This window comes from Danio aesculapii, chromosome 2, assembly GCF_903798145.1.
Source record: "Danio aesculapii chromosome 2, fDanAes4.1, whole genome shotgun sequence".
NCBI classification, from domain to species: Eukaryota; Metazoa; Chordata; class Actinopteri; order Cypriniformes; family Danionidae; genus Danio; species Danio aesculapii.
The window spans coordinates 48,364,450-48,381,497 of NC_079436.1; the positions used below are offsets into that span (position 1 = coordinate 48,364,450).

The 17,048-nt window shown below is 36.6% G+C and overlaps 1 protein-coding gene across 5 annotated transcripts in view; it reads right to left on the bottom strand.

Annotated features, from left to right (window-relative positions):
- Positions 1-2,212: 2,212 nt before the first annotated feature.
- gigyf2 (GRB10 interacting GYF protein 2) overlaps positions 2,213-17,048 on the bottom strand; it is a 54,808-nt gene continuing 39,972 nt past the window's right edge. For 4 of the 5 annotated variants that reach the window (XM_056481405.1, XM_056481396.1, XM_056481387.1 and 1 more), the window contains exons 23-29: positions 16,408-16,536; positions 14,803-15,093; positions 10,034-10,221; positions 9,761-9,909; positions 8,309-8,493; positions 5,304-5,454; positions 2,213-2,914 (exon numbers count right to left, since the gene is read on the bottom strand). In XM_056481405.1, coding sequence (XP_056337380.1) covers positions 2,847-2,914; positions 5,304-5,454; positions 8,309-8,493; positions 9,761-9,909; positions 10,034-10,221; positions 14,803-15,093; positions 16,408-16,536 — 1,161 coding nt within the window. In that variant the 3' untranslated portion in view covers positions 2,213-2,846. The remainder of the gene's footprint in view (positions 2,915-5,303; positions 5,455-8,308; positions 8,494-9,760; positions 9,910-10,033; positions 10,222-14,802; positions 15,094-16,407; positions 16,537-17,048) is intronic. The other variant, XM_056481379.1, reaches the window with a different exon arrangement.

The window sequence follows — 17,048 nt, forward strand, 5'->3', positions numbered from 1 at the left end:
CAGATGTTTCACACTGCATGACTATCTAGGGTAGCGTTTCATTCCTGCTGTGTTTACACTTCAAGATGGATCAGTGACAGGGGGTTTCACATTGCATGACTTTTCAATAGGAAGAATCGCAGACAACTTTGTCTCTGTCTGCAAACTACATCTCACACAACCAAACACACATGAGAAGTGACATGGAAACAACGTGAGATGACGTAGTATATCTTTTGTTATAAACTGCATAATGAGAAAGAAGCATTTAGTGGGGTAGTAAATATACTCATTTGCTTATCTAGCTTTTTCCCCCAGTTAGCAATTTTTCATTTTCTTTTTCCAACTGGTTGTGATATTAATCAGATGACACGTCAAACAGACACGAGTGCTGCTGTCAAATTTCCACTAGTTTTCCCTCCATTTCTTGGATCCAAATAGACTGAAAAGAGCTCTTTATACTTCTCCCCCAACCTCCCGCTGACCTGCAGATACCCACACTAGTGTATGCTGCTCTCTCATTGGCTGTAGGTATTCGGCGATGTTATTTTCAATCAGAACTCATTTCACATGGCATGACTGAATTGCCAACAGCTCCAGATATTTAGCATGCCAAATATCTGACGGGTATCTGAGACTCATCAGCGATTCTCTCAGATCATGTCTTTGATAGTTCACACTGTGTGAATGTTACTCATGTGAACGAGCACTGAGATGTCTGATTTCAGGCATTTGTCTGTGATTTCTCAAAACCTGTCGGAGAGTCAAAATCAGAGTTAAAATCATGCAGTCTGAACTCGGCATCAGACTTTCATACCAACTGAATCAGTGTAAACCATTTCACTTTTATAAAACTGATGGTGTACAAACATTTCCAGTGTCATTAGGAAAATGCCGTACTATAGTTGAGACTCATTTATCCGTAATGCTCTGCAAGAAAGAAATGTAGCTAAAATATTTTATATATACAAAAATATCTCATGCTTGTTGCTTAATGTCAACTACCAACGTGCTACTTGGTTTCTTTATTTATAAAAATGGCAACCCATTTCTGTTTTCTAGAGCAGTGGTCCCCAACCCCCATACTGGTCCCTGGATCAACTGGTACCGGGGCGCACAATAAATCGCTAATTATTTTAATTTTATTTATTATCCGAGTCTGAACGATCTTTTATTTTGAAAAATGAGCGTTTTCTCTCGCTTGCATCTCGGTCACTTGAGTGCCAAAATGTAACCCACAAGCAGCAAAATGAGTAAGAAACAGACGTGGAAAGTTTCTTTGCGAAGTGGTAAAGGCCCAGTGAAGGACTCGCGAACTGTCAATAAATAGAACTCATTTGTTAACAAATAAGGTAAACCCAAAATGTCTGTGCAAGAAGATCAACTGCTGGAGATCGCAAATGACTGGCCATTCACAGATCACGTCTTTTCTACACGCAAGTTCATTATTTCCAATAGAGGCTTGAGCGTGAATATTGGGAGCGACATGCTTGCGTCGCACCCAGTTGAAAACACCTTCGGAATGCCGGGAAGGCATGAATCACGTGACAAGAAAAGACTATCAGCTTTATATTTTGTACGGAATATATGCATTTCGGTAGACTTATCTCTGACAAACTTCAGCGCTTTTTAATTTTCTCCATACATAAAACTCTTGGAAAAATGTTTTGCCAGCTCGTCATCCTCTGAGAAAACGGTTGATGGTCGCCTAGCAATCTACGTACATCTACTGCCCCCCTCACCAACCCCCCCGGCCACTGTACAATTGTCAAGCATTGACAAAAAGGTTGGGGACCACTGTTCTAGAGCATTTCAATTTTAGAAAGTGAATGCAAGTTATTAAAAAAACAGGGTCAATAGAGCTAACAATTTGAGTGGACTACTGGATAGGAGTATTAAAGACCATTTAACTGCACACTTAAAATACAGACATCCTGAAACACTTCAGTCTGGAGAAACTGCTTTAGAAATAGCTCTCCAGGACTATAGGCATTTCCAGTTTGCACATACCCCTGTTCAAATCCTCTGAAAGCCACAGGTTTTTAATGAGCGTCAATCTACATGGTGCATAACTGTAAACAGCCTTCTTGGGCAAACATTAGCAAGTCGACTTTGCACAAGCCTGCTTTATGCATTATGAGCGAGAGCGTGCAGAACAGCCTACACAAGAGACTGTTTTATTTGTCGTACTGCAATAATAATAATAAAAAAGTATGACTCCAGGGGTTCATCATTTCCATATATTATAATACAGATGCAGAATCGAAAGTTTATTCTTTAAACAGCCTAATATTTTACAAAGAAATGAATAACTGTCTGGAACTTTCAAACATGTCCTTAAAACAGGACCGTGTTCATATGACATTTCTTCGAGTCTTATTTTGTTTTGTTGACGTCCAGGGCAGCAAAGCGGGAGAGGAGGGAAGAAAACGGAAAATGCTAAAAGAGTGAGGGCAGGAACCAATAAATAAAAAAAAAATAATGAAGGAAGTTGTGATAGGGATCATACATAATACGTTTCCTCCGCACTCCGTATATATTGACACTTAAAGAAACATGGGTCTGAGATGATCGTGAGCATGATGTCGAGCAGAATCTCCTCTCCTGCTGAAGCAGGCCTCGCTCTTTCTTATTTTTATTTTGGGGATATTTTCATGGCTGTGGGGCAGCGTTGTTATTGCAACTGGGGTTTCCTCTGGATTAGGGAGGAAGAAAAACTTGCTGCCCTGAATAGCTTCCAAGTCATAGAATTGAGGATTAAAAAAAAAAGGAGAGGAAAAAAATGAGAAAAAAGTAGTGAGGGGAATCTGAGGGCAGCTGTTGAGCAGGAAAACAGTCAGTAGAGGGAGCCTGAAGATCAGCAGCTCTCAAAAGTCTTCAACCGTCTCGATCTCGCCCATATTGAGTCTCTCAGAGGAGGCATTGACAGAAAAACCTGCACACATGTGAAATAGAGAACATGAAGAGTTTTATAATGCAGTGGTCCATCGCTAATCGCAGGAGTTACTTTCTAAAAACAACCTGCAAAAGCTAAAATCCACAAAGTAGTCCGCTTTATATTTAACAATTATTATAGATGTTTGAAGGCTGTAAAACCCCTCACTACACACTTTATACACTTCTCTCAGACAGGTACTAACATTTTCATACTTCTCTCTCTTGTTTAAACACACTCAAAGTTCAAGCCGTCATAGAAAAATAAGTCCAGTGTTAGAGAATGAAACCAACGATCAAATCCTGTCAGCAAAAGGTTCATACAGCTGTATGTTGGATAATGTTGGCATCCAGTGTAATGTTCTTTTTCCTGCAGTCACTGATCGAAAGCAGACTCCATCCTTAAGAGGGTCGCACACCGGATGCGGCGTGTACATGAAGGTTGGAAGTAACACACACCGGAGCTGCACATTCACATGTTATTTAAAATAAAATTATTTAGATGGCGCGTTTAGATGGTGAGCATTTCTTCATAATTCAACAGCATCTTACCAGTCAAAGTTATTTAAGTAAATAAAAACTAAAACCAAGACTAAAACTGCAGTTCAAAAAATGTAAAAAGAAAAGAAAAACTAAATTAGGGGCATCACGATGGCTCAGTGGCTAGCACAGTCGCCTCACATCAAGAAGGTCGCTGGTACGAGTCCTTGCTGGCTCAGTAGACATTTCTGTGTGGAGTTTGCATGTTCTTCCTCCAGCTGCTCCAGTTTCCCCTACAGTCCAAAGACTTGCGCTATCATTGAATTGAAAAAACTAAATTGGCTGTAGTGTATGAGTTTGAATGTGAGAGTGTATGAGTTTCCCAGTACTGGGTTGCAGCTGGAAGGGCATCTGCTGTGCAAAACATAAGCTGAATAAGTTAGCAGTTCATTCCACTGTGGCAAGCCCTGATGAATAAAGGAACTAATCCGAAAAGAAAATGTATGAAAAATTAAAAATAACAACAGTCTTTGAAAAACTAAATTAAATTAAAAAAAAATAATAATTGTTTTGACAAAACAGTAAACGCTGAGAACATCTGACCTGCAGCTATTTAGAGAAACACCTGAAGATGAGCTTTTTTTATTTATTTATTTTTTAACAGAGAAATACATAATCTTCATTTGCCAAAAAATGCAAACAAGGCAAATTAAATTAGGGCTGGGCGATTTGCCCTAAAATCTAAATCTCGATTAACTGAACATTTTAACTCGATTATGATTAATGAAAGATTATATAATTATTTTTTTTAATGCTTGCCCTCATAGTTCACTGACAAGTTTTGTACAGTAAAGATGCTCACATATTATATATCAGAGATTTTTGAATGAAGGTGCATTATTTGATTTAAAAATAATTGAAGGAAACTCACACTACCTACTATGATTATTTATTAAACATCAACGGTGAAAAAGTGAAATTAAGACACACATTGTCGAAAAAGAACAGTCACTTCTTATAAAAAGTGAAAATAAATAACTTGAACTTTTGGAAACAAAATAAATTATTTTCAATGTTTTTCTTATAATAAATATATATATATATAGTGCATTTAGTTCATCTTCTGTATATATTTTAATGTAAATATTTATTTATTGTAATAGAAAATATGCTGTCTCAAATCTCTGGCGCAGCTTCCAATCATCGCCAGTGTAGTGCAAATGTACATTTTTTGAGAAGTGATTCTTAACCATTTTTATCTTTAAAGATTACAGTTGCGATTGTGTGGTTGAGTTCAGTGTCTGTTCATTTTTATTTTACTTTTATTACTAAGACATTTGAACAAGAGCTGAAGTAAGCTGTGCAAACATTAAATTTTGCTTGGTTCAATGGACTCTTTTAAACTACAATTATAGAATCTAAATAGAAATGTGTTTACAAAATAAAAACTAAAACTAACAAAACCATTAATGAAACGAACTAAAGTGAAACTGAGATTTACAGAAAATGTAAAAATAATAATAAAATATGCTAAACTAGAATAACCTTGTGGCCGATTACTCTTTATATTTTACAGATAAAGTCATACATAAAATGTAATAACAATAAGACAATTTAAAAGACAACATGGTGAAAAATAATCCAGACGATGCAATTTTACTCTCAAATTAACTAATAAAATAAAAATAAATAAAAATAAATATATTCATATAATTTTTTTACTTCCAGTTGAGTATTTTATTGATGTTGGTGGTACAGACTCTCTTGTGGTTTTCCCATCAATCTGTTAGTCTGGTTTTGACAGAAGTCAAGCTTACTCATCTGTTTCTCTTCACGTCACGGTATTTCAAAGCCTCAGTCGAGTCATTTGTCGAATACGTTTTAATACCTAAACTTGATGTATGACTCACCTAGAAGGCTTGGGTCGGCTCGTACCATCTTCTGTTTCTTCTTCTTCTTGCCGGAAGTGACCGTTTCAAACCGCTGCTGTTGCTGCTGTAATTGTTGTTGTTGTTGAAGCAGGACTGACTGTGACACTTCTCTTATTCCCCACACCGACTCCTGACACACAAACACAGACAGCTCAGCACAAATCACTCAAATATGTAGATATTGTGGCACAAAAGCAGCAGAGCTTTTATTACGTCAGTCCAATCCTTCAGCTTATTCTGCTCATGATCACGAAAAAAAAAGCAGAGCTGTTTAATTACACTAAATACATTTTAGGCTTCTGTTTTAATGCTGCTCTGTGCTGTCTAATAAAACACAACATATTAAAGTGTGTTTGGCGTTGTCCTAATTTCTTTAAAACTAAATTGGAAATTGACAGCATATGTTCTGTTCCACTAGTTAAACCTGCTGATTTCTCTGGATTTGAACATTCCGACAATTCTGACAAAGTCTGAGTGGTTTTTGGCTATTTTGATGCAATATACCATAACAATAACTCATAAAATAGAGCTTGCCTATAATAAAACAAAGCTTAATATATGATAAGTGGAATATACACAGGCATGCTATCTGCCGATGACAAAAACGGAGGAAGACGAGACCCAATAAATCATGCATTGCTAAAAAGAGTTTATCACAATCTCTTTCTGTTTCCTTCAGCGTAGTCCCTGCTTTAAAATAGATTTAATTCATTATAAAATATCTTTTTATGAATTGGTATTTTCATCAAAACAATTTCATGACAATTTCAGGTGCTAAGCTTAAGCACTGAATAAATGAAGACATCAGGACTGATGACTTGCAGAGGATAATAACAAAAGTGCGTCCTGGCTTCATTTATAACGTACATAAAGCACCTGAATGACGTCCGGAATGAAGCAGTTTATGCTTCTTCTTGTGCAATATGATAAACAATGAAGGCACAAACCATCAATCAGGTCTTCTGCTTTGATGACGATAAACCTCACACTTGAGACCCCCCATAAATTATGCAAATTACAGGGGTCGCCCATTGAGCTCAGAAAATACAGAAATCCGTATTTATATGGATCCCTGTATATAATGGCCCGTTTCCACTGAGTGGTACGGTACGGTACCAAAACCTTTCGAAAGGGTACCAAACACAAGAAGGGGTACCAAAAGGCGGAGCTAGACGCGCAGCTGAAAGCTATTGGTTTACAGAGAGGCGTCATTTGCTTACGCAACAAGCCAGAATGAAAACAAAAAACCCGCCATGTTTAAAATACACGCACAGCCGACAAGCCGAGACATTACAGCGGAATTATATATACATATAATAACGAGCCATGGTCGACCTGGGCTCAAACAAACCTTGTCATCGTCTTGATGAACAGCCACAAAGCCAAGAAGAAGAGCAGATTTACCCTGTGCCCCATAGTTTTTTACGAGTCTGAGGTGCGAGCGGTTTCGTTTTCTTGCTTGTGCTCGCGCGCGTCTATATCTGAAATAACACACTTCGAGCTGATGATAATAACCTGCGCTTGATTATTAACGTGCTTTTGAAACCCGATCCTGTCAGACACTGACAAACGCGAGAGTGAAGCGCGGAAAAAACAAGGGAGGAAAAAAGGAGCACATTATTTTTCAGCAAACATGAACAAAATGCCATGTTTAACTATTATTGTTATTCTCACCTTTTGGACTGATATGAACTCAGAATGATGGAATTGTTCTTTAACAGAGGCTACATGTGCTGCTGAAGATTACAGACACAGATAAGAGGTTTACACTGACTGTGGGCTGTATTTTGGGTTGTTTTTGTACCTAAATACGGACGAAATGTCTGCTGTATGTGTTCTTCTGTAGTTGGTAACATATCGGAGACTGTAAAGGGCTGTATGTGTTTATATATGTTTATTTATTTATTTAATATAATTGCAGACGTTACAGTAGTTTCGTACTGTCATTGATCTGCAGTTATAATCAACTCATGTTCATTGAAAAGTTAGTAATAAACATTTCTACACAAGTATTTATGTGAGTAAAGCATCTGTTTTGTGAGAAGTGCTTCTCATATGATATGTGAGCGACCAGTACAGCTTTATTGTAGACATTTCCTCGAGCGAGAATGACGTTGACTGAAACTTTCTGTCGTACACACAACGCCCCCCAAAAGGGTACCCTTGTTAGTGGAAACGCAAGCTTGATAAAGGTGACCTGTACCGACCCGAACTGTACCGTACCAGTCAGTGGAAACGAGCCATAAGCAGAACTAATCTACATACTCATTTACATTACATGTACTGTTATCCATTCGCACCAACAGCAGGCTAGTTCATTTATTTACAAGCTAATAGGTCTTGAACACTGTGCCATGAAGCATTGGATTTGCTGTTGTAACAGAAACTGCACCCAGGTATTGTGACAGGATTGGAAGATAGGAATTTTACATATGAATTTTATTATGTTACAAATGCTGACATGTATTAAAGCAATCATGGAATATTTACAGTAATAGTAATTAGGCTATAGAATTTGTGCATTTCAACATGATAATAATTTGTTTTAATATATTGGTTTTAGTTATGATGATCTCAATGTATATTATGAATTACACCGTTTAATTTGAAATAAAACTAGAGAATTTGACTTATCATGATTATTATCAATATGGTTAGGAAAAATAACTTTGTCCCATCATTATTGTCGCTCTTAATAAACTGTAATATTTTGGGATTTATAAAGTACTTTTTAATTTTTTTTTTAAATGATTTAAAATTATTTTTTTTAACCTGATGAGGTTTTTTTTTTCTGTGGGAACCTATGTGTCTGCAATGATGAGAGTTGATTTGATTGTTGTAATTGTTTGTATCAGATGCCAACCTTTGCTGCTGCAACAATATAAAAATCTACCTACGGGTACTAATGAAGCCAACTGAACTGAACTTTCAACTGATATAAACGATGTTATAATTGTTTTTGGCCCTTTGGACATGAAACCCACCTGCTGCTGTTTTTGCTGCTGTCCCTGCTGAGGTTTCTGCTGGTTGTCGTTCTGTTTGGCACGGCGCTCCAGGAACTGCTTGGCGAAGTCCTTGGCCTGTGGAGTGTCACCCAGATAAGCTCGTACATAATCGTGCACCTCGTACGGAGAGTCCACTTCCTTCAGGAACGATGCAAAAGTGGGAACTGTGACAAGAAAGGAAGGCTAATGACTTTCAGGAAGACATACGTTCATATCACAGTTTAATATAGATATTTGGTTATCTTTTTTGGGAAAAATGCAACGTTTACACATGCTCCAGTAAGCCTCTCTTCCATTCTGCTATGAAACTAATGCCTAGCTTCAGGATCAAACTAACAATGAAAACATGTACTTTTAGCTTTTTCCTGGAATCTTATCACATCACAACTGGTTAGGACACAGTTTTACATAAAATGATCACAGAAAACTCAGTGCTTTATAAGAATTTGCGTTTCTAACATTAGGAGCCATTTTTGTTCACCATCTCAAAACACTCTGAAAAAAGGGGATTAAATGGCTGGGAAAAAATGGTTTGGGGGACAAATGATCTGTGCATCCTTTGTATATTCATTACAATGGACCACAAAAACTATTTTGCTCTACACATACTCTAACAACTGAATAAGCATTTCATTGACATATGGTTTGTATAGATGCATTGGCTTGAAAGTCTGGAATCTGAGAGTTTAAAAAAAAAATCTAAATAAATTAGGTAACTTTCTGTGCATATTACTAATCAAAAATCAGGTTAATAAATTTATGAATGGAAATATACCAAATGTCTTTATAGAAGATGACCTTTACTGGAACCCAGACTGGTATGCCTTAACGTAAAGTAAATGATGCCTCTTTGTGAAACGTATATAAAAACAAACATATTTACGTTATTAAATAAAAATCCATGTTTATTTTGGACCATGGGTCATCAGGCACCTTGTGGGTCTTATCTCTTCTCATCACTGGGAAAGCAGTGTCTTTCATCTAGGGTTGTCACGATACTAAAATTTGTTACCAATCGATACTGAAAACGTCAGTTTCCTGCTAACATATGAACGTTGTTGAGCGCATTCTTAAACACAGCTGATTTGCCAGTGTGTCCAAGTGGTCAACAGAAATAACCGTGATTGGCCGTGAAGGTTATCAGCTCACCGAACTCATCGCTATTTACTGAGTGCAAACACAGATACAGGAACACTGGATCATTTTAAAGTCACGATCACTCTTATGTCAACTTATAGACAAACCAGTTGATCGACACGACTTGCTCCAGTGTCCTAGTATCCTATTGCAGATTTAATTCAAGCACTTTTAAGGACCTCTGTTTTTTCCAGGCCTTGAATCCATATTTCTGCAATTCAAGTACTTTCTTGAAGTGTGAGAACCCTGCATTTCATTAAACATAGTCAATAGTCAATCAAGACTTAGCCTCACCATCAAGGTTATTGGCTGTGTTGAGTGTGTGCAGGGTCTGTTCACACCACTGCATAAAGCCGTCCTGATTCTTATTGGCTCCCTGGAACAGTTTCAGTAGCTTCTCCTCCTCTTCCACCTTTTTACTGGCTTTACCGCTGCTGCTATTACTGCAACACACAGGACAGGTTAGCAAATATTAATATGGAACTTGTTTTTCCGCACCAAATGATATTATATTTTTGATATTAGCTTTTAGAGCAGCGTGGACATTAATATGTGACAGTGGTTTACCTGAGGTTAGCGTTGCCCTTGTTTTTCGGAGTGTGGCTTTTGCGTGTGGTCTGAGGTGGAGCGGCCTCCTTTACTGCTTCATCCCAAAAGCCAATATTAGAGTTCTGCGTGTCGCCCCACACACTGCTGTCCATCATCCAGTTAGAGCTCACATTATTGACAGAACCCCACACTGACGTATTGATGGCCTAGATGAAACACAATATACTTACTTAAACGTGTATTATAGACATGGAAATCACCATTTTGAAAGGAGACTATATACACTGTATAACTGTATTAAAACTGTATTAAAAAGATCTGACATTGCAATTTGTTTTGCTGCGATATATATTGTGATATGAACATCATTTCACTAGATGATTTGAATATCTCTATTTGAAAAGTTTTCATTCATTTAAATAGACCAGGAGGATAAAGTCTCTCTATGCAGTGCATCTGCATAAATTATAATAAATTACAAGCACATGTAAATATGACAGATAAATAAAGTTTAAACAAAAAGTTAAATAAACAGGGAAGTCTAGCAGTATTTAAGTGCAGAAATTAAACAATCAACGGTTCAATGAACATGGTCATCGTAGTATAAATAATCTTTTAAAACAATATTTAATAATACCTTTAACTTTCAATAATTAATAAATAATCTAATCCTGCAATGTGTCTCACTTGCGGACACTCACGATGCTAAAACTCTTGTTCAGTCCTATTATACACAACTTCTTAACTTTTCTAATTTGGACTGCAATGATATAATAATATGCATCTTTTATGCATAGCTTTTTTGGAACGATAATTACTGTTAAAAATGGTATACAAACGAACCTTAATTTAATAGATGGAGAAAGAGAGGTTATGCAATCACTGAAAATAAACAATCGGAAACATAATGCTATCCTAAGTGGTGAAATGGGATTTGATTTTGTACCATTATGGTCATGGTTTATTCTTACTGTGCGTTCACATCGAAGGCAACAAGAACATCAAAGTAGCCGGAAGTCATTCATTTTCAATGGGAGCCGGCAACGATAACAGCGAGGCGTGTCTTCGGCATTGTAGGCAGAGGAGAGTTGAAATCAAGTCAACGTTATGGTAATGGGCTATGACGCAGTTTGGCGGGAAGTAATTGAAATGTAGATGTAGATTCCCGAGAACAGTGCTGTAAACTTCGGTTTGTTGCCATGGGTTTGATTATTGCGGTCGCCGAATTTACAATTATTTATGATGTTTTTGAACAAGTTACTGGCAAATTGATGTACATAATTTTCTTTTTGTTTTAACAGGAATCTCATGCTAACTATAACGACAATACAAAACAGTAATGGTATTGCAGATTCAGAATATTTCAGACATCTGGACACATATTGGATAATGGCACATCACACGCAACAAATTGATCTTCCATAGTTAAATGAATTTGGTAAAAAATTAAAATAAAGCGTGCAACATTTTCACTAGAAAGGCTGTTTTTTATGTGGGAATGTAACTGCTGATATGCTGCAACGGCCCCTTAAAATACGAGATCAATGTAGCAAATTTTGATGCTCTCGCAGTCAGAGCTGAAGGCAGACAGAGTTGTTTCCAGGGCGGCGAGAGACAACTTTGACACTCTTACTGCCTTCGCTGTGAACCCACAGTTATTTGTGGGTTTGTGTATGCTTGCTTTTCTTGTATTGATGTTTTGTTGTCTTGTTTTGTTGATTATGTTTGTATTTGTTTGATGAAATGTACATGTTTTCATTGATTTAGCGGTATACACAGGAATCAGAGGGGGAAATTCAACACCTTTTACCAACTTAAGACTCTTTGCATATATTTTAAGACCTCATCGCTACTTTATGCTTCAACCGGTAACATTAGCGCCATGTTAACACGGTATAATTACCAAGTACTGATTGTAAGAAACTAATCCTAAACTAAAACTTTACTCATCTACTGGATAAAAATGCTAATCCAGCAGGTGGCACGTACAACAGGAGAAATAACAGCGTTTCCCTGGTTACTGGAGCAAACAAAGCAGCATGATGTCAAATCAAGCAGGATTTTATCAATTTCATGAACTAAACAGCATCCTAATATTTACAGATTAAACTCAGGCAAACTTTAGCATGTTGATACAAATATTAATACCATGTAAAATAGCATCTAGGACTTTAAGGGCCTTAAACATCTCTAAATTAACTTTTAATACTTTAAGACACCATGTTTAATGATTCGTTCTCTCTGTTGCCACTGCTTCGACTGATATGTGAGCTTCTTTATCTCTAATAAATAAAGTGACTACTGGCCTTGTGTGTCTATTTTAATGCTACTTAACCCCTCCCCAAATGAGTATTTTATATTAGGGTTCGTGCTGAAACAAAACGGTCTCATCTTGATCAGGAAATTCTAACAATAAACATAGTTGTGCTGGTCTTTGATGTGGTTGCAGATCACTGTATAGATTTCTCAGTACGTGTAGCAGTGAACATGATCACTGCTTCCTCTGTAAGGCCAGTTAGAGTACTAAATAAACTAACATCACACTTCTCATTTCATCCCCAAGCGTTTCAACACTGGAATATCCTGAGTAAATCAGCTTGTAAACAAAACTTAAAGCATCACATTTACCATATATTAAATGTCCCCGTTTAAGAAAAAAAAAAAAAAGTGTTTTACATAATGTGCTAGTATAATGTGCAACAGTGCCACTTTTTTATATCAGTGCTTGCATTTGTTTTTCTGTCTCCTAATGTAAATCCTCTTAAAGAGATCGTTCAACTAATGACAAATACCTCATCATTTACTGTCCCTCATGTAGTTTTAAACCTTTATGAATTTCTCTCTTCTGTTAAACACGAAAGAAGATATTTTGAAATCTACTTCAGTAGTAGAAAAACATATACTATAAAAAAAAAACTTGATATAGCACTATTGATATATACTTGTTATATCACCCAGCGTTTTTCAAAATGTCTTCTGTGTTCAACAGAATAAAGAAACTCAAATAGAAAAAGAAGGGTAAATGAAGTAAATGATGACAATTTAGAATGAGTAAACAGCCCCTTTAAGTTGCACAGGAACATTAGTTGTATGTTGTTGTAGTCAAAAATATCCATTAATATTTCATTAGTCAAAATTATATTTATTCATCTCTAGAAATCATTAGAATGTTAATTCATCTTCCATGAAGACATTTTAGATTTTCATAAATACATCAAAACATAATTTTTAATTAGAAATATGCATTGCTAAGAACTTAAAATGTGATTTTGTTAGTATTTAGATTTTTTTGAACCATCTGGCTCCAGATCAGCTGTATCATCCACTGCTAAAAAACCATAGACCAAAAGAAAGTAGGGCGGGGCGATAAAATCGATATTTATTGACCGAACACCATTGTCAATATCGATGTAAAAAAAAAAGATTAGATATGTAGTTTCGGTATGAAGCGCTATAGTTTTACTAAAATGTGGCTGCTGAGCACGCGCCTTGGAAGCAATGTCAATAAGCTTAGGATGTCAGTCTGTCATTTCCAACGGAGGCACGCAATTTGCACGACATGCATATGGGAGCGACGCGCATGTGAACCGCACGCATTTTCCAGTCACTCCTAGCTGAAAACATCTGAACTTTTTCGAATGCAGCGAGGGCATCACAATTCATGCAAGTAGAACTAACCAATCTGCTTCACACTTTGTATGGAATATACACATTTCAGTAATAACAGTAGACTAATTTATTACCTCAGACAAACACAGCACCCTCAAACACTGCATTGCGTTTTACTTTTCTCCATAAACTTGTTTCGAAACTGCAGCAATGGTTTGTTCATTTGTCATCCTCTGAGAAAACGATTGATGGTTGCCTATTTACAAGAGACACCAGGGAAGCGAGAGCGCAAAGTCTATTATAAATGGTAAAGGTATCCCCGCGCACACTTGTCACTTCAGGTCAGAACAACAACACATGCCAAAATGAGTGCCATGGCTAGCAGCAATGAGGAGATTGTAAATAAAGGAGGATGTAAGGATGTCGAGTGGCTTTTTGGTTTCTTTTCTTTTACAGCCACTAGCTCCCCATCTGAAAGATTTTTTTAGCCTAGGGTGTAGTGTAGTCATTCAACTTCACAATTTGTAATGTTCAGTATGCATTTGGGTAATGATGGCTGGTTCCTTTACTTGAAAGCCCAGATTTGCTTATCATAGATTGTGCTGTTGAGTTTCAGGTTTACTATATCATTATAATTCACACTATAAAGTTAGCTTTGAATGTTCGAAATTTACACTTTACCATTGCACGCACTTTGCACGGTTTTTTCTAATCGAGTTTGAGAGTCTCTTTTATACTTGTTTATTTTATTATAAAGAGATGTGATGTTTTGTTTAAATATTTTGGTTTTTGACCATTTAAAGTATTTGCCTTAATAATGTTGTTAAATTAAAGTGGTTAAAAATCTAAATGTATTGTTAAAAAATGTATTGTAAATAATTGTTGATATCAAATTATATGAAACATGATATTGTGACAATTTATTGTGCAATATCGCCCAACCCTAATAGAAAGCTTATGTAATATTGTATAAGTCTAAATTTTAAAACAAAATGACAACTCACGACTGGATATTTGGTCCAGGGTAACTATTAGGACTTTTACTAGACCATTTAAGATCTTTTGCTAGAATATTTAGGACTCTGACACGACATTTTCTAGGAAGACACATTTTGCTGACAGCGTTTTTTAAGTGTACACTGATGAAAGCTTTATCAAAGGATGTGCAAGTCACTCACCGCTCGGTTCTGTGTGCGGTTCTGCTGGGTAATGGTTGAGTGTTGCTGAGGCTGAGGAGGTGGTGGTTGTTGCTGCTGCTGCTGCTGTTGCTGTTGTTGTTGTTGTTGCTGCTGCTGCTGTTGCTGCTGCTGCTGATCTTTACGCTGCTTCATCTGCTGTGCTTCCTCTCTCTGGATCTCCAGCAGGGATTTAGTGGCCATGGGCTGCTTGGCCACACTGCCCCAGCCGGGCAGCTTGGTCTGAGGTTGCTGCTGCTGAACCCGCTGGAGCTCCTGCTGCTGACGTCTCTGCTACAGGAACAATTAACAGAGATGCATGAAAGGTTAGATCTGTGTTATGAGAATAGAGAGTTGAGTTAAGTGCCTGCTTTTCTGGCTAGTTAATGGCAAATGAAGATCAAATTGAATTTTTTTTATAAATTTAAAACATTTTATAAATAAGAATTTTTTATAATGAAAAGGTTTATAACAATAAAAAGACGTCAACATCAATAAATAACATCAAATGAGAAACAATCTGAACTCGTTTAATTTTCACATTTAAAATGAATTCATTTAAAGTGTATTCAGCGACACGGTGACACAGTGGGTATCGCTGTCGCTTCACACCAAGAATGTCGCTGGTTCGAGCCCCAGCTGGCTCAGTTGGTATTTCTATGTTCTCCCTGTATTGGCGTGGGTTTCTGCTGGGTGCTCCGGTTTCTTCCACAGTCCAAAGACATGTGCTCTGGGTGAATTGGGTAAGCTAAATTGTCTGTAAAAACTAGATGTTACGAAACACCAATATGGTGTGGCTAAATATCAATTTCAATATAAATGGCCCTGGGAGTAAGAATAGGTAAAGTCTATTCAGATAAAAATTGCATTAAACATTAAAAACAGGGCATTGCGAAAGTATATGTTTGACAGATAATGATGCAAAACTGACATTTTGGAGCAACATCTCTGTTGAGAAGATGCAAATTAGTCCTAAGTGTCTAATATGGCATCTTGGATAAACAGGCTCATTATGTTTTGAGTTAAAAGAACAGCTTGATTAGACTTTCTAATGAGGTCTGGATTTCAAGAAGCTTATTATTTGTCCACTGATCCCATTCTGCCTGCCATTTATTTAGAATATAGTATTAATTAGCAGTTTCAAGTCTGAAGGTGGGATTTCGTGCTTATTTCTTGCTGTAAGAGCTGTTTTTTCAACTTTGCATGTTAATTTCCAGAAAGGCCAACATGTCCTGGAATCCAGCAGAAAACTGTTATAAAAGTTTCTCTGTAATTCATTCACTTTAATAAAAATGTCAACAATAATAATAAGATGCTCCCGTTTCTGTGCTATGATTACCTTTTATGGTTTGTGGCTTCTGTTTGGTATTATTTATTGCAAAAAAGAAAGCTCGAGTGCATGATTTGTTTGTTTATTGCCATATCAGCAACTTAAGGCTGTCATAGTCAACTTTTATTTACACATTACATAACTTCAAAATTCAATACGAGATACAAAAAAAAAAAATGTAAATATGATTTTTCACTTTGATTTATGATAAATAACTTCCTGAGACACATTTTTAAAATACATCTGCTTGAGTTGATGAAGAGGAAAGTTGTTTATACCTCTTCTCGAGTCTGTCGTTCTCTCTCCTCTTCCAGTTTCTGGATCTCAGCGAGCGAAAGGGCGTTTTGAGACTGTGAGAGACTGTTTGCTGTGGTCGACTGCTGACCCCACTTCGAGGATGAAGGTAGCTGTGAACATACAAAAGGGAAAATATTAAACCCAATCAGTCCACATATTTAGGTATTGTACCGGCCATTCTACTAGAACACGTTTCCTTTTGTAAAACAATCAGGTTTGTAATACAGAAGTATAAAAAATGTAAACCTGGTTATTTATTGACTATACATCAACAATGAGTCATCCAATTTATTGCAGTTGTTAATATGCATATTTTATTTGTAAACATTATTTTACATATATTTAAATAAAATCCTTTATATAAATTTAAATGATAATCTAAGTAAATAATCATATTGTGAATAAATATAAACTTAAAACGAGCACTATGTTGGCAGCAATAGCCTAGTGGTTAGTGCGTACACAGCACCGTGGTGCTCACAGCGACCCTTTGCCGATTCTTCCCTTCTCTCTGCTCCCTACACTTTCCTGTCTGTAAAATCTCTACTGTCCTATAACAATAAGGACGAAAACCCCTAAAAAAACTATAATTAAAAAAACAAGCACTATATAACAGTTTGAT